The 16,258-nt window shown below is 46.1% G+C and overlaps 1 protein-coding gene across 2 annotated transcripts in view; it reads right to left on the reverse strand.

The window, feature by feature from the left end:
- The window catches only part of igsf3 (immunoglobulin superfamily, member 3), a 66,582-nt gene extending 51,802 nt beyond the window's left edge, over positions 1-14,780 (reverse strand). Inside the window, exons 1-2 of one of the 2 annotated variants that reach the window (XM_035651563.2) lie at positions 13,988-14,780; positions 13,715-13,874 (exon numbers count right to left, since the gene is read on the reverse strand). In XM_035651563.2, coding sequence (XP_035507456.2) covers positions 13,715-13,754 — 40 coding nt within the window. In that variant the 5' untranslated portion in view covers positions 13,755-13,874; positions 13,988-14,780. Of the gene's footprint in view, positions 1-13,714 lie in introns of both variants that reach the window. The other variant, XM_035651564.2, reaches the window with a different exon arrangement.
- Positions 14,781-16,258: the final 1,478 nt, after the last annotated feature.

Here is a 16,258-nt window from a genome sequence, read left to right on the forward strand (position 1 = left end):
ACTATTGTAACAAATCATTGTTAAATTAATCATTAATTGGTGAAGACTAGTCTGAACTGAAGTTGCTTTAAATCATATATTTAGGGCAACTAACATACGGTATGTGAACGCTGCCTCAACCGCTTGCATGCACATGCACACGCACACACGCACACACACACACACGCGCACACACACACACACACCAAACACACGGAACATTCACCATTCAGCGAACAACTACAAACATCCCTCTCATTGCAGCCAGAGACAACAGAGCACTTACACATACACCCCCCCCCTCCGAGATCCAGACAGAGTGACAAGTACGCTGTTTCCTGTCTCCACAAGCAACTGGGGATTGCAGCTGGGTTTGTGTGTGTCTGTCTGTGTGCACGCGCACAAGTGTGTGTGAGTGTGTGTGTGTGTGTGTGAGAGAGAGAGTGAAAAAAAGTCTGTAAGAGGCTGTGTCCGTGGGCACAATGTTTGGCATTAATAATTCACCACAACAGCTTTTTAACTTCAACATCCTCTTTCCTCTCATAGTAACTTTCTCACACTTTCTACAACCCCCCCCCCCACCCCAACCTTTCATTCACCGTTATTAGCTAGAGTCTTTTTACGCTCCTTTTACTGTACATGTGTCTTCATGCGCAAGTCTGTATTATAATGAAAAGTTATCTTGTCGTAAAAAACAAAGTCACCTCTCTCGATTTGTTCTGCCCGAGTCGCCGAAATACAGGAAAACAGGATGAAGGTCACATTTGTGCTTGCAAACATGCACCTGTCATCTCTCTGTGTTGATCATGTCTTGTATTTCTTTCCTGAGCTGGGCGCGTCGGGTCTTTTGACTATTGCTTGCTTTTTGAAACACAATCCCACTGATGAGTTGGTAAAATATCAGATTTACAGTCCCTGGCTTGAATGTGATTTGAATTCAGCCACAGTGGCATGACAAAATGAATTCTGATTAAACTAATCATCCCTTATGGCTTGTTTTCTCCTAAAAGAACCCTCCGCGACTGATCAAGATTTTAATTCCTAAATCATTCTCATGAATGCCTTTATTTCAATAATGAAACTTGCTAACTGTGGAGAAAAGGAAAAGAAAATTGCTTTAAAAAGAATGCCAATGTGTTTTTTAATAATGTATTTGTTGGTGTAATTTTGCACATGCACAACACTTACATTTTTAATGCAGTCCCACTAAATCATGCAACACATCTCCTGTTGATCCCCAAACTGAAATCTAACTGAATGTTTAGACTGTTCTTTTGTTTTTGTTTGTTTGTACATGAAAACACACACACACACACACACACACACACACACACACACACACACACACACACACAAAGAAAAAGGATGATAAGATGATAAGATGCATATTCCCCTTTAGATTTCTGTCGATAACCAAAATGCAAATATTCATAATAATCGTATCCTCTCAGGACGATGCGATAACCCCAACCTCTACACGTCACCTCCTCTGCAGCAGCTAATGGATTTGATGATTTATTATTTATCATTATGAATTTTAGAGGGATTTGTTAAAGTGTGATGAGGTTCATGACATTGCTACTTTGCACATCTCTTCCCGGCTGAATATAGCACCATATCTGCCGCATCACTAAAGGCCATGACCTGAGAAACATTTGGCGACACCAGTGAGTTAACATAGGAAATAATTTCCACAAGCGAGCAAACACCAAACACTGTGGATTTAAAAACGGAGACTGACAGAAGGTCTATGGTGAAGAGCGCTGACTGGATCTGGCAGGACATGTTGCGGGATGCGTTAGGTAAGAGAAGCGAACCATCTACTCTGACTCAGACCTCGGCTCCCTGCTTCTCTTCACTGTGATGTCAGTGTGCTAATCTGCCAGTGCCCAGTCTTCTTCTCCGTGTCTCATGTTGCAGCTACTCATCTAGAAGTGCTGGAAACATATTACTCACACGTCCGAAAAATAGAAAGGAAAAACACATAGGACTCATAGAGTTGGTGCACTAAGAGCTGCCCCCCTGCTCGCCTCGTCTCCTGTCATCTTTCTGAAGCAAGTTTCCCCCCTACTTCTCATTACTCTCAATGCCTTCCTCCGTGTTTCACCATCTTCATTCCTTCCCTTCATTCTGCCCCTCCGGTCTCTCTCCCTCTTTCTGTATATTCCTGTCTGTTCTCTGGGCCTTGCGGTTCTCTGCGTCTTTTCAGGCAGGGTTTAAGCAGCTCTGTGAAACTTCAAAGTGCCCATCGCTCTGCGGGCTGTTTAGAAAGGCTGACAATGACATACCAAACCCTGCAGACCTTCAACTGATTGCTCTATTCCACCACCCTTCCCCACAATAATCCCGAGCCCGCAACTTCCCCCGTTTCTTCACCTCTGGCTCCGCCTCCTCGATCACCGAATGCCCATATTTGCTCAACAAGGCCCTCCGATTTTTCTATTATTAACACTCTTCTCCATCTCTGCATACCGTGGATGACTTGCTACCCCTCTCCTCCTCCCACCCCCACGCTCTTTAGCTTCCCTCTCCTGTGTCTCATCTCTCATCTTTGCTGCCAGTTGCTTCCCACACAGCTTGTTGACTGGACGCAAGAAACATGCATCCGATGTCAGATGCTGGTGAATGATCATTGACAAGCTCTCTAACTGACCTTGGCGTTCATCGGCTGGAGCATACATATAGCCATGGATGTAGATGACCAAACACACACACACACACACACAGAGAAAAGCTGCAAAGAGGATTATGCTAAGTGGAAAGGGGGTTAAAAACACTAATCCAATCATTTGTGGCCAGTGTCTTATTCTCAGAGGAAACAGCAGCAAGGCCACTAGCATTCCTGCCTACTATTCATCATCACTCTTCTATGACACATAGTAATTACACACCTAGAAAGGTGTAAAAAAAACAACAACAACAAAAAGACCTGTAAGAAATATAGAGGGCATCCACAGCAGTGCAGGCTGCAGAGATGTGCTAATGTAAAGATTTGAGCTGATCATCATCTCTTCTCGCTTCGCTTTCATTCATAATTATATATTAACACATTCTTCACGTATTTCTCTCTGCCTCTTCTTCCTTCAAGTGGGAACTGGGCTCAACTAGAAAAAAGGTGTTCTTAGGAAACGAGACTGCCGGCATCTCAATTCCTGTGTCGACTAAAAACGGCGAGCATCCCTCAACTGCTTCGAAACAGTCCACAAGGAAGAACGTTTATTTCAAGAAAACAATGAAATCTTGAGGCCTGAACGTCGTGGATTTCAACGGACCAATCAGTATGAAGGAACATAAAGGTTAATAGGTATTTTTATTATTTCTTAACTCCAACTTTACTTGATCAACAATTAATATATTCAGTAGCAGATAAATACTTACAGATCTGTAACCAAGTTGTCGGAGTCTTTCATAATAGGAAATATCAGTTATATTGTTGATTCTGGCTGGCTGTTACCTGAGCGAGATCAAATTTGATGGTCCTGGCAATGGTGCGAATGAACAGCAGCCCCTCACCTTAAAACTTCCCAGCAAAAACTTTCAGGGAAAGTTAAAGAGCAGGGTAACTGAAGCGGCTACAGCCAGTGAACGATGAATTTATTATGAACTAACTTGGACCCAGTCAATGTCCCATCTCCCCAAGGGAAGTTCAGACTCATCCCACAGATCTGAAATCTTGTGAAGATTCCCAGACAGCGAGGTAGTGATGAGGCGAGGAAAAGGATTCCACGGCACGCAAAGAGGGAGAAAAAAGTGAAGAAGCTTAGGAAAAAACGGCAGCTGCCTCCAGGGTGCTGAACGCCACACACAGAAAAAAAGGACAGAACTAAGTGAATATATGTGCTGCACATTTACGTGTGTATTACAGAGAGAATTAAACGCTGGAGAGAAATGAAGAACACAAGGAGTATTTTCCTCTCCGCACTCCTCAAAGCTGGTTAACTATTCTTCAAAATCACCCCCGTGTCTTTCTCCCTCTAGGCCCCAAAAAGCATTTGACCCCGTTAACATCATTACCAGAGAGAGAGAGAGAGTGAGAGAGAGACAGAGATTCCAAGATGAGGGGAAATAAAATTGGAGGGAGAAGGATGGAAGCGGTAAAAAGAGGAGACACGTCTGACAGGAAATGGCCATGGCAGCATTTGAACTGTGCCTGATTTCCTCAACAAAATAAACCTCTAAGTGTTTCATTATAATTGCCTTTTATTATTAGCGCTACTGTGCACCAACATTTTAAGATGTCCATTTAAAAAGACTGTGAAACTCCAGAAACTAAAAATTCTCACACTGAATATTTGGCTTCTCACTATTCATGCATTGCTCTGCATAACCGTCTTCGCCCTAAAATACACACGTCGATGTACAAACCAGTGCAACTCTCCCTGTACTGAAGACAAATCTAAATCATTTCCAGTGTTCAACGGGTAACCTCCGCTCTGCTGGAAGCCAGTCGGCAGGGAAACAGCTGGGACACAAAGTGTGTGTGTCAGTATGTGTGTGTGTGTGTGTTGGTCATGGAGCAATACAGCACAAAGGACAGACTAAGTGTTGTAACTTCCATTAGAGGACCAGTTAGACAGGCCATCCGGCCGCTCAAACAGCTGCCCATTACACCCACGCAGCTTTAATCAGAGGAAGAAACGACAGTGCAGGGGCATGCATAGGGCGGGAAGATAAGAGTCGACACACTGCACGTCATTGTGTGGCTCACGTAAAAAAGAGAGGCGGGCGAGGCCACCGGTACAGATACAAAGATCACAAGGTGAGTACGGAGGGAGTAATTCACTTAGGGAGTTTTCGTGAGCAATGCCGAGAAGGACTCGCCACCGTACTTTCCAGTGCCTTAGAAAGCAGGACACTTTGCCAGTCATGAACACACACACACACACACACACACACACACACACACACACACACACACACACACACACACACACACACACACACACACACACACACACACACACACACACACACACACACACACACACACACACACACACACACACACACGTATAGTTCATGACTGTACTGCAAAATCAGTCTCCCTCGGAGACGCACTCAATCTCCAGCGAAAGAGTTCACATGCAAATATCTCTACAGCAAGTGGGACAGAGCTGAAGTACTTTGACATTTTGATGCAGCTTATTGGCTATCTTGCCAGGTAAACATAAAGGGGAGGGGGGGGGGCTTGGCTCGGCCCTTCTGCAGCAGAATCCTCCAACACGCACCTCTAAAGCTCATCAATTACAACACAATATCTTGTTTGTATAATCTGTACTAAAATGACATGTAAAACCAACGTGTTTCTCACAAAGGGCTATGTTTGGGCCGTTCCTAACGGTCACAGCAGGACATCAAGTAGCTACTATTTGCAGTACAAAAAAAGAAAGAAAAAAATAGAAAAGAGATTTGTTACTGTTGAACATAACTGCTTCCATCTGTTTCCAGTTTTACGATATCCTTAGCTCACTGCGGTCTTATAATCAGATTCAGATGACAAGAGAGGGATTTTACAATGATTTTAAAAAAAAAAACACAGAACATGTTTTGGCTTCCACGTCTCGAGTAAGTCGAGTCCCTCGGCGGCCGAGTGCGTGTCAGGCCTCAAGTCTCCAGTTTTTGCGACTCAACTCCAAGTCTCAATCCCGCGGGACTCCTGCTCCGCGTCACACCTGGGTCATGTTGTCCTCTGCTCTCTCCACGCTAACTAGTTCTAATTTATGTGCCCCCCTGGGCTACAACAGTCATGACCCCACCTGTGCCGTTGCTCATAACAGCTGGTAAGAGCAGGATGAACGCAACGGGGGGTTCCCGGGGCTAATTCATTCTTCTGTGCCAGTGTGTTACTGTACGCAGGAGGTGTCCGTGGCCTCCGAGCTATAAATGTAACTACGCAAGTGTAGGGGCTTTACATGCTGGGCAGAAATGTGATTGGTCTGCGTGGGCTGATTCAGATTTCCCCCCTTCCATTTCCGCCGCCTGTAGTATTTGTCGATAGTGTCAAGAAACAAAGAGCAGATAATAATCTATCCTTCTCTGCCGAACGGCGGCCTCTCCATGCTCCCTCCCACACGCTCACCTTCCTGCTGGACCGCGCGGCGGAAAATAGCTTCTTTTTTTTTTTAATTTTATTGTTTCGTCCTGGGTGATCATTTTCGCGCAGATAATCAGCACCACGGGGAATTATTCTCATCCTTTTAAACAACGTTTCCATCAAACATTTTCGATCAAACATTCTCATTACTGATGCCAGACAAATTGTTTTTCCTCCTCCTCCTCCTCCTCCTCATCTTGCAAAGCTACTGCTCTCAAACACTGCGTGTTTCTGTATCGCTCCGTCCCTCGACGTGAAGGTAAACATGATTACTCTTAAAGCTTTGATAGAGAAACATTACATGACCCCGCTACTTCGCAGCATTGCAGCAGTGCAGCAGCAGTCGACAGGGATCAGAGATTGTCCAGAGCTATAACACGGTTACTACACCAACGTCACATATGGAGCCGCGACAACAACATGCTGACGTATAAATACAATTAAAGACTGAACATTGCATCCTTGGTAGCAATGCTATTTTTGCCACAGGCCAAACCATGCCCCCCCAACCACACAATATATCACTTATTTAAAAATTAAATAATGTGCTGTATAGTAATACAAGAAATTTACCCAACCCAGTAGTTACAATGAGAGCAAACAATTAACAAAGAAATCCATGAGCTGTGTATAGGAAGTAATTACACTCTCCATCATTTTCCTCATGAATGCTGCCGTCAACGTGCTTTTAACTTCAGCTTCATAGATCATTGAAACTTTAAAAAAGGACCAATTATCAGACGTACACTGAACAACTCTTCGCTTCTCTCCATTATCTGGGCGATATCGAGACACGGAAGATAACAAAATAATTATACACAGAGTATATATACAGTGTATGAGATGGCTGTTTGCGTGTTGCCAAGAGTGCTGTCCTGCCAAATCTATAATGGTAAACATTTACAGTGTGACAGATGGTTACAATTAGTCTGCATGTGATGGATAGAAGACGAAGGACTGCCGGTGCCACACTGAAGTGTTTAGGTCTGTAGTTGAACGTGACAATGAACCTTTAATTGAAAATGTGTCTGTTATCACATCGACATTGTTTATTTGTGTTAATATGAGTGGGGGAAACCAAAAGGTTATAATAAGAGGGAACAAAGGCAGGTTGTCAAACTTGTTCTTTCATATCGGCGCACACACACGCACACCTCCGGTACATTAAGCGCCTCCATCCACGCCCTTTGCCAGATCCATTAACTCTATATGGACACCTGCTACCCCACTAACCTCATCTCCCCAACCCCCAATCCTAAGCTATCTGACCCCCCTGAGCCCCCCCCACCCCACCCCGAACAGACACATCCCCCACTCTGTCTGAATGACAAAGGACTGTGGTCTCAAATCTGACCCAAACAAAACTTTCACCCAGACAATAGAAAAATAAAACCCTATCCATGAGCAACTGTTAAAGCAGACTTGGCCGAGTGTTTGCATCAATTGTCGTTTTGAAAAAAAAGGAAAAAGAAATTGAAAAAGTGAGGCTATAAAATCACTCTATCTTCAGTCATTATCAATCTTGTGCTTGTGCACAATTAAGCCTGACAGCTGTATCTACTTTATGTACAGCGGTTGGTTTGTGTATGACTGGCAGCTTGCTATCACTTCCCACGTTTGCACATTAAGCTGCAGATTGGAAAGAAAACTAATTAACTATTAATTAGTCTACTTCAAATAGACTTTTTCCTCCCATTGTCAGTCATTTAGTCTTTCAAGCAGTAAGACTCATGCACTTGTGAATTCATGCATTTATGCATAAGCAGTTAGACACACAAACACGCGCACATGCGTCTCGTTGGTTTTAGGTGTAAAGTGGAAAACAAGCACATTCACAAAACATAATGGCAAAGATAGTGAATGCTTTTCATCATTATGTGAGAGGATTTATTTTGAGGGAAAACAATTGGCATGCACATAGACATTTATTCATGGGCACACATGCATTTATGAACAGTAACGCCACCACTGAATATGGATCATCAGCAGTGAGCAGGTGGGGAGCTGTCGCCATGGTTACGGCACCTGGGGTGTATCCCCACTGGCAAGGGATCGGCTCGGGTGCAGGACCGAGCAGGGACCGGGGGGAGTGTGGCTGCGGTGAAGGCCACCGGCTATGAGCGCTGTGGACTGTGTGTGTGTGTGTGTGTGTGCGTCAGTCATCATCATTCCCAACACAGGGCCGCAGAAGTGGGAGGAAAAGATAAAATCCCAAGGGGAAGGGGGCTGGGTTGGTCTTTTAATTGGTCGAGGAAGGTGCTCGTAAAGGGTCCAAGGTAAATGTGGCTGTTAAACGCACAGTCTCCCGACACTGTAAGGGAGCAGAAAAATATCTGCCTTGAATCACTTCAGGGCAGTTTCTAATTAGTCTCCATTGAAAAGGAGGCTGGGCATAGTTTTGTTTTGAAAAGAGTGGGGGAGGGAGGTCAGGGGCTATTCAAAAGAGGAGGAGGCAGCTGGAGTACCTTTAAAGTGTGCAAATGAGATGAGGCAGGGATGCATGCAAATCGGAAACCTAAAGACCACTTGAACAAGTTTGGAAACTGAATAGCTAAAGGGCTGTCGTTGCGTTGTTTTCACAAAGCACGAGACGCCGTTTGAGGCGTGAGGAGACGTGCAGGCGCAGCTGTGTGATCCTGGCAGAGGGTTGTGATGTGGGACAGTCCTGACAGTTAACCAGAGGTGCTGCTGCAGAGTCAAAATCAAACACGAGGCAGACGCTGTCTCCGTTCCGTCTCCACGCCACAGCCACTTTGCTGATTCACAGTGGCAGACAGCAAGTCTCCCTCAAGAACTTTTTGTTGCACTTCACACGGTCGCCCGTCTCCACATGTGAAGTGGAGAGAGGCTACAGCTCAGAACTGGGTCATGGGGGAGGATCATCTAAAAGAGATAAAGTCGCTCGGCATGTGAGGACCGGCTGTGAATATCCACAACTTTCGTTGGGTTTTGATTTACTGCTCAGGTAGCGATAAATTTCTATCTCAAATGTTTCCCAGACTTTACCTTGATCTCATCTGAAAAGCTCTGCTGGAGCAAAAGTCCTTTTATTCCTTTACGCTAACGTTCCACCCTTTGAGGGGGACAGAGGGAGGACGGCTGAAGGCTGCGGGGTTGTTGTAAAACCGCAGTGAAAGTTGGGTGTGAGTTTCTGGAGATGACTGTGAAGTCGGTATTACAGGGCAGTTCTTTGCCCTCATGGTATAGTACACACTGGTAACCAGCATTAGACTTGTCCTCAAGCGCAGAACACACCCATGCGAGAACAATGACCCCACCCCTCATCCAGTGCTATTGATCCATGACTAATAAGACATCTCAGTCTCTGCCGACAGCAGAACACTGGCCTACAAATGGCCCGTGTTGTCATGATCCATCCCAACTTTGACAAGTGTTTACTGGAAACTTACCGCACAGTCAATTGTGTTCACAACAGCCCAACTGACAGTCTGCCTTCTGCTTCTCCATTGTTTTTTGTCAGCTGAGTCGACAACGTAACGGTATGAGGAAAAAAAAAAACGACAAAAGGCGTCTTGTCACGGGTATACACAAAGGCGTGGGTCTAATGCTTATCATGCAAACAAGCCTGCGTACAACTTCAAAATACAGCAGGAACAGAAAATAACAAGGAAGGAAGCAAACAGCAGCGCAGTCAGACAGCTGCACGAGTCCATATTTCCCCCTAACAGAGACAACCGGGTCCTCTGTTTCTGGTGACAACAAGCGACAAAAATAATGAGAAACAAAACCTGGGACAATCACAGCGCACAAAAACTCCCCCCCCCCCGTAACGTGTACGCACACGGAGCAGCCTTACAAACAGCCAGACAGTGGGTTATTGCATTTTGCTGCACTGTCTAGACAGCGCACTCTCTCTCGTGTCAGCGGAGGCTTACAAACACATGGAAACCGTTCCTACTGGGGCAACAGCTGACTCAAGATGCACAGCGAGGAGAACCGTGGCTTGACCACACACACAAGCTAAAATCCCTGTCATTTTGAGGTGGGGGCCTCCAGCTGTCATTCTTATTTGGGACAGAGGAGAGACTGGGGCTGAGGAGTGGCCCTGCGCAGTTCGAATTCTGACAATGTTGACCTCAACATTCCCATGACCATTAAAGGTCTGAAGTCCCCGGAAATGATCATGATCTATACTTTTCCCCCATAATATCTTGTATGATGTGATTAAACCCTACTACTTTTCTCGAAACATACATCATAATATCGAACAACTAGATGACAAGAGTTATCCAAATGAGTCCGTTCCATACATCCGATTCCCAATTTCTTCCTCCGCTAATTATATTATTGTTTCACATTTTGCAATGCACACATTTGAATGACCTTGTCCGAAATGGAAAAATGAGATGATTTTAATCCAAACGGCTCTCAAGCATTTGTGACAATTGTCCCGGCACCACGCGGACAATCAAATGTAAGTGGCTAGAAGTGCTGCCATTACTACTTTGTGGAAATGTTTTTTGGGGGAGAAAAAAAAAAATGGCACAGCAGTATTGCCTCAGATGCAAATGAGCTCTAAAGTACCTTTATGCTGTTTGATTGGGGCGATTATGCAGGGCTGGCTGCAAAATCTGTCGGCTGATAAGCACACAGTTTGACAGTGCTACAACAGTGTTACAACAACCACTAAAAAACGTCCCTTTCCGATCAACAGCACAGAACTGAGCCGCAAAAAAAATCCCAAATAAAATAAAGAATCAAGAAGCATCTACCCACACAGGGGGAGTAAAAAGGAACTGGAGGTGGATGGTGGAAAGGGCGGATGGTTACTGGTTTTCATCTATTTTAAATGGAGTCATGATTTCCATCACAGTGAAAATCAAGTCTGCAGTATATTTTTGTAATGCTTTTTTTTTTTTTACTTATGTTGTTGTGTCACTTGTGTGGTAATGCAGCTGAACTACAGATTGATTTGAAATAATAATATATTGTATAAAAATACTGCAAACATGGGTTTTGCTTAAAGTATGCCAATATATTTTAAAGATATATGAATTAAAACGAACAAGGGACGATTTCTTCAACTGAATATAAAGCACATGAAGGGGCAGCTGTGTTGTGTCTAGGCATATTGGTTATGATCGGTTCCTTTTGAACAAAAGGCCTCGCCCATTGCCACACCCAACTTTAGCCAAACCTTTCCCATCACCCTCACCACCACCACCAACCCCCTCACACGCGTTTGTGCAAATTCATCCTTGATATATTCACATACTGTATCAACAGAGTGAAAGTGGCACCGGGCTCACCGAGTTGGCAGAGCTAATCGAGAGAGATATATTAAAACATTGCGGGCGCGTGAGTAACCACAAGTGGCAGGATGTGCATCTCGACAGACATAAGCTCGGAGGTTTTCCTCTGCGGGGCGCGAAGCTGCTCCGAGACCAGCTGATAAACGGGACCAGTGGCAGCTCATCAGAACCCGGGGCACAGCAGGCCACTCTCATGTCAGGCCCAGCAAATGGAAACCACTCAGGCATTTCACAGTTAAACCAGACAGCCTCACACATATTACCCTTTCAATTTAGTTATATAAACTGGGATGTCTTGGGTACTCTACGTTGGCTCCCCCCGTTTCAAGCTCACTCTCGCACAAATAGAAACATAAACCAGAATAGCGCGCAATGGTACATCACACCAAAAGCATGATATCGCTCCCATTCTCTGTTGGGGGGCGAAGGACGGCATCCTGTTTGTAAACCTAATAAACATTCTTTCCTTCAGGCGACTCCTTTTATATGCCTTGTATCGTACACCCACGGTGCCACAAATGAGAATGCACACTCACACCTGGATGCAAACTCAGCACCATAAATCAACCCCGATGTAAGCGTTTGCCTAAGTGGAACCCCCTGGGTTTAACAATGACGGATGCAGTCGCCGGCTCACGCGGCTTGCATCCATCTCTTTATTACGACTATATCTTTAACAAAACAAATGCAAGTTCAAATGTGTGCCGACTGACACACGAGGCATGAATCAGACAGCTGATCAGATCACATACAGGCACGCGCGCACGCGTCTCACTTACCAAAAGGTGTTTCTGTTTGCACACAATTAGGAGACGGATAAAGTTTTGAGGTTGCATTATTCATTCTGTTAATACTACGCTAGCACCAATTCTACATTACTGGAGCATGGCTGAATTATTTCTGGACACCGGTCGGCCTTTTGCAATGGTTTTAGATTCAGATTTTGCTTCAGACTCGTCACTGTGATGATTTTCAAGTTCAATAGGATGCAACACATTTCATATTGCAGAGTTGTGAGCTTCACGTCACCAATGATGCTGGCAATGCGTCATAATAACATTAGGAAATATCAGAGGTACCCATGTGTGCTTTGTGCCAAGATCATCACACATTGGGAATGTTTTCCCATCGCCTGAAATGTGCCTCGCTGCCTCAAACTTTAACCACATGATTCATGATTATTAGGTAATATAAAAACCCTCATATCCAGCCCACACCGTAGGTACGTTCTGAATTATGACCGTGTGCAGTCTCCCCTGCTGTACAGTGAATAATACAGCTCACGTCTTCAATGGCCAAACTCATCTACAGCCCACATCCCGGTGAAAGTGACTTCTGAGGGGGAACGAGGAGCGAGGCGCAGGCTGGTAATCCTCTCGGCCAAGTGGGGGGCTCCAGTGGGCCGACTTCCACTCCCACCCCCACCCCCACACCTCCCTCCTCCAACCCCCAGCAGCACCGACAGGCCTCCCAATCCAGGAACAGAAAGAGCCATCTGGTGTTTGTTTGGGACAGTCCGCAGGCAGGATATGCACCTTATGCATGTGTATGTGTCGGCAATCGTTGCCCGTGTGAGTGGTTGTATGTGTCACCGAGCGTCACTGGGTGTGTGTGTGTGTGTGTGTGTGTGTGTGTGTGTGAGAGCGTGAGTGTGTGTATGAACACGTCAAATGTGTTCTTCACCTGGAGGGATGACTTATACGGCGCAAACTGCACAACAAAGCCCGTCCCGGGTGTCTTCACACCCAGGGGATGACTCCACACCCTGGGGTGTTGCTGATGTGTGATCCAGGTGTGTCTGTGATGTGTGTGTGTGTGTGTGTGTGTGTGTGTGTGTGTGTGTGTGTGTGTGTGTCTGTGTCTGTGATGTGTGTGTGTGTCTGTGATGTGTGTGTGTGTGTGTGTGTGAGAGAGAGAGAGTCTTTGTGTGTATTTATACATGTGAGTGTGAGTTAATTACAGGCCATATCAGGTTGTCAAAGGCAGCCCTTGAACGCAGCAGACTGTACAGGGTTAATCTGTGACTAAAGTCCAGATATCACATTAACCTAGATCAGCACACACACACACACACACACACACACACACACACACACACACACACACACACACACACACACACAGCTGTTCATAGGCATCTGTTATTGCAGCGATCATCAATGTAGCCCACTTCCACCTGACTCGTTAAGTCGCGATGACTGGTGGCTGCTCTCCCAACTATCGCCGCTCGACTTCACACGTCTGGAGACACGTGTGTCGTGACCGAGAGCCGGCAGGGAACACACTCAGCTCGTTCCATCGAACACAACAGACAGTTTGACATCCACGGCGGACATGTGAGGGCTGACGGCTTCTTCAGGTGACTTACCAAGCAGCGCGCAGGCGACGAGGAGCGCACCGGTTGCCATCGTGTGTGTGTGTGTGTGTGTGTGTGTGTGTGTGTCCGCAGATCCGCTTGCAACAGCTATTCCCTTTGGTCGAGGAGGCGGTGTCTGGTCGGGGTTTGACAATGTGGTTAACCGCCGGTCCTGAATCAGAGAGGAGGAGAAGAAGATGATCTACAAATCCCGGGCGACAAGAAGAAAAAAAAAAGCAGCCGAGGCTCGTTGAGAGTCAAATCCACAGCGGGCGTCCGACTCACCTCTCCCGTGTCCTCCTCCTCCTCCTCCTTCTGCTGCTGGGGGGGGGGGAACAAAAACAGATCTGGGGCTGATGCTTCCCCTGTCCGTCCTCCTCCACTCTCACCTCTGTGCTTCTTATCGCCGCCGACGTGTGCGTGCGCCTGGCGCCCGGGCGACCCAACCCACGGCTGCGGAGGCGACTCACGCTCGCAGGCTCCTCGGCGACAAGAATGGGGGGGGGGGGGGGGGTAAAAGAGGTCCCAAGTGACCTGGCTCCGCGCGGGGGAATGCGGAGATCCGACAGTCAGGCTGCAGTCGTAGTCCTTGAGAGAAGTGCCCCCTTCCCCGTCTCCGACGGCAGCGAGGCAGGCGGCGGCTTTCTCCTCGGCACAATCCCGCAGACTGTTATCAGTCCTCCACTATCGCTCCGCGGAAAGCCCAGTGGGCGGGCGCTCCACATGAGGCGGATTGATCACTGGATACTTCCAACTCCAAACGCTGGCTCCTCCTCAGCCCACCGCCGCCAACACGCTGTGGCAAGTGTGTCCTGATTTATGGGCACTAACATAGACGCACACGACTCTACGACAAGGCGTCTTCACTTAACAGCCCAACCCCAAAAGAAAAGAATGAATAAACACGTTACGCATGAGTTCGAACACTACACTGCTTTGATCCGCTCCCAGGAGGACACACAGCGCGTCCTTTCCAGACGCTACTTCCCGGTTTCCTGCTTGGCAGAGTCAATTTTGTTTGTCCGGCAGTTTGAAAACTTGTCTGCGTGCTGCCTGGCAGGCCCCACCCCCCTACGGAAGGCCACGCCCCCCGGCAGTGGTGGGACGCCAATCACGGGACGGGAGGCCAAAATCTGCATATCTGAATTTAAATTCTAGGCCATGAAGGCCGTCGATGGCTTGAACAGGGTGAGTGAGGTGGAGGGGGATCAAGCCTCTTAAGCTATGTGTATTATGCAGAGGGATGAAGTTGAACAAACCTTTTTGGGCCTGGCACAATGTCATCATGGCACCGGCTCATATTCTAGTGCATAACCATGGGGTCTTTCATAGGGAAAAGGAAGCAAAATCCTTTTTTAAATATTAGCCTTTTTACTAATGATGTTTACTTGTCCCATTCTGATCGCAAACGTCTCATTCTCATGCATAATTTACCCAGCAGTCGCCGAAATTTTATTTCACTCCCGCCTCCTGTTTTCCCCCCTTACCCCACACTGCCGTACACACCTCTGGCAGCCAACATAATGAGGTGCCACTCAGTTTTTTTGGAACTGTCAGTAACAAACGCGTTAAAGTTCGCCTCTTGGAGGTTGCAAACTTTCCAATTTTTCACCCTCCTTTGATTCAGATGAGCAAACGCTTTGAATTTTGCACAGATTTATTGATTTGCTCAAACCTGCTGCATTATTAGGCAGCTCTCAAAATAGACAAAGGGTGAATGGGAGTTTGCAGGAAGACAGAAAATAGCACAATGAGATAATACTCCTTTGGTGTGAAGCTGCTTTTGGGAAAGGACAGAAATATAGAATCCAAAAAGCTCAAACTTAGAGAAACCCGAAAAAAATCTCTCCTGTGTAATACACGAATAAATAAATGAGCAGGCCTTTGCATGTGCATACAAAAAGTAATTGCAATAGACCCATCTGGTATCCTTTTTTTTTTAATCAGCTGGGAATTTCAAGTTTGGAACACTGTCTGATTGCAACATGAAGCCCGTTTATGTTTGTTGTTGGTGGTTTTTGTTTTTTTGTTTGTTTTTGGAAGCAATAGAAATGATTTTTCTCCATTTGCTGTGTTCGTGGATTTTAGGGAAGATAAAACTTCCTGAGCAACTGCTGAAATGAGTCTGGTTCCTGAGGCACCAAGAGAGATGTTTTATAAACCATAACCTCACACCTGAATAACAGTTCAGCAAATGATTTATTGGGGGGAAAATATATTGCCTATGTTTGTCGCTCCTGTCCTAAAACTGTGTCATGGTATTAACAGAAAAGAGAGACAGATTTTTAGCATCTTTATGTAGAAAAAACAAAGGCTTAGCAAACGTGGCTGCCAGGAAAATGTAAGCCAGAATGGGATTAGACACTTGTGAAGTATGTGGCCCATTGGCTCGGCTTCTCCGAAGGTCTGTCCGAGTCCAACGCTGCTGAGTTAATACACAGCTTAACATAACTGGGTAGGTAGGCCATGTGCATTACACCTGGTCTACATATCGCTGCACCTAAAATTAGCCCAGTTCTCCACTGGCTCCTTATTGCGTGGCCGAGTTATGGCACC

Source organism: Scophthalmus maximus, chromosome 14 (assembly GCF_022379125.1).
Source record: "Scophthalmus maximus strain ysfricsl-2021 chromosome 14, ASM2237912v1, whole genome shotgun sequence".
NCBI lineage: Eukaryota > Metazoa > Chordata > Actinopteri > Pleuronectiformes > Scophthalmidae > Scophthalmus > Scophthalmus maximus.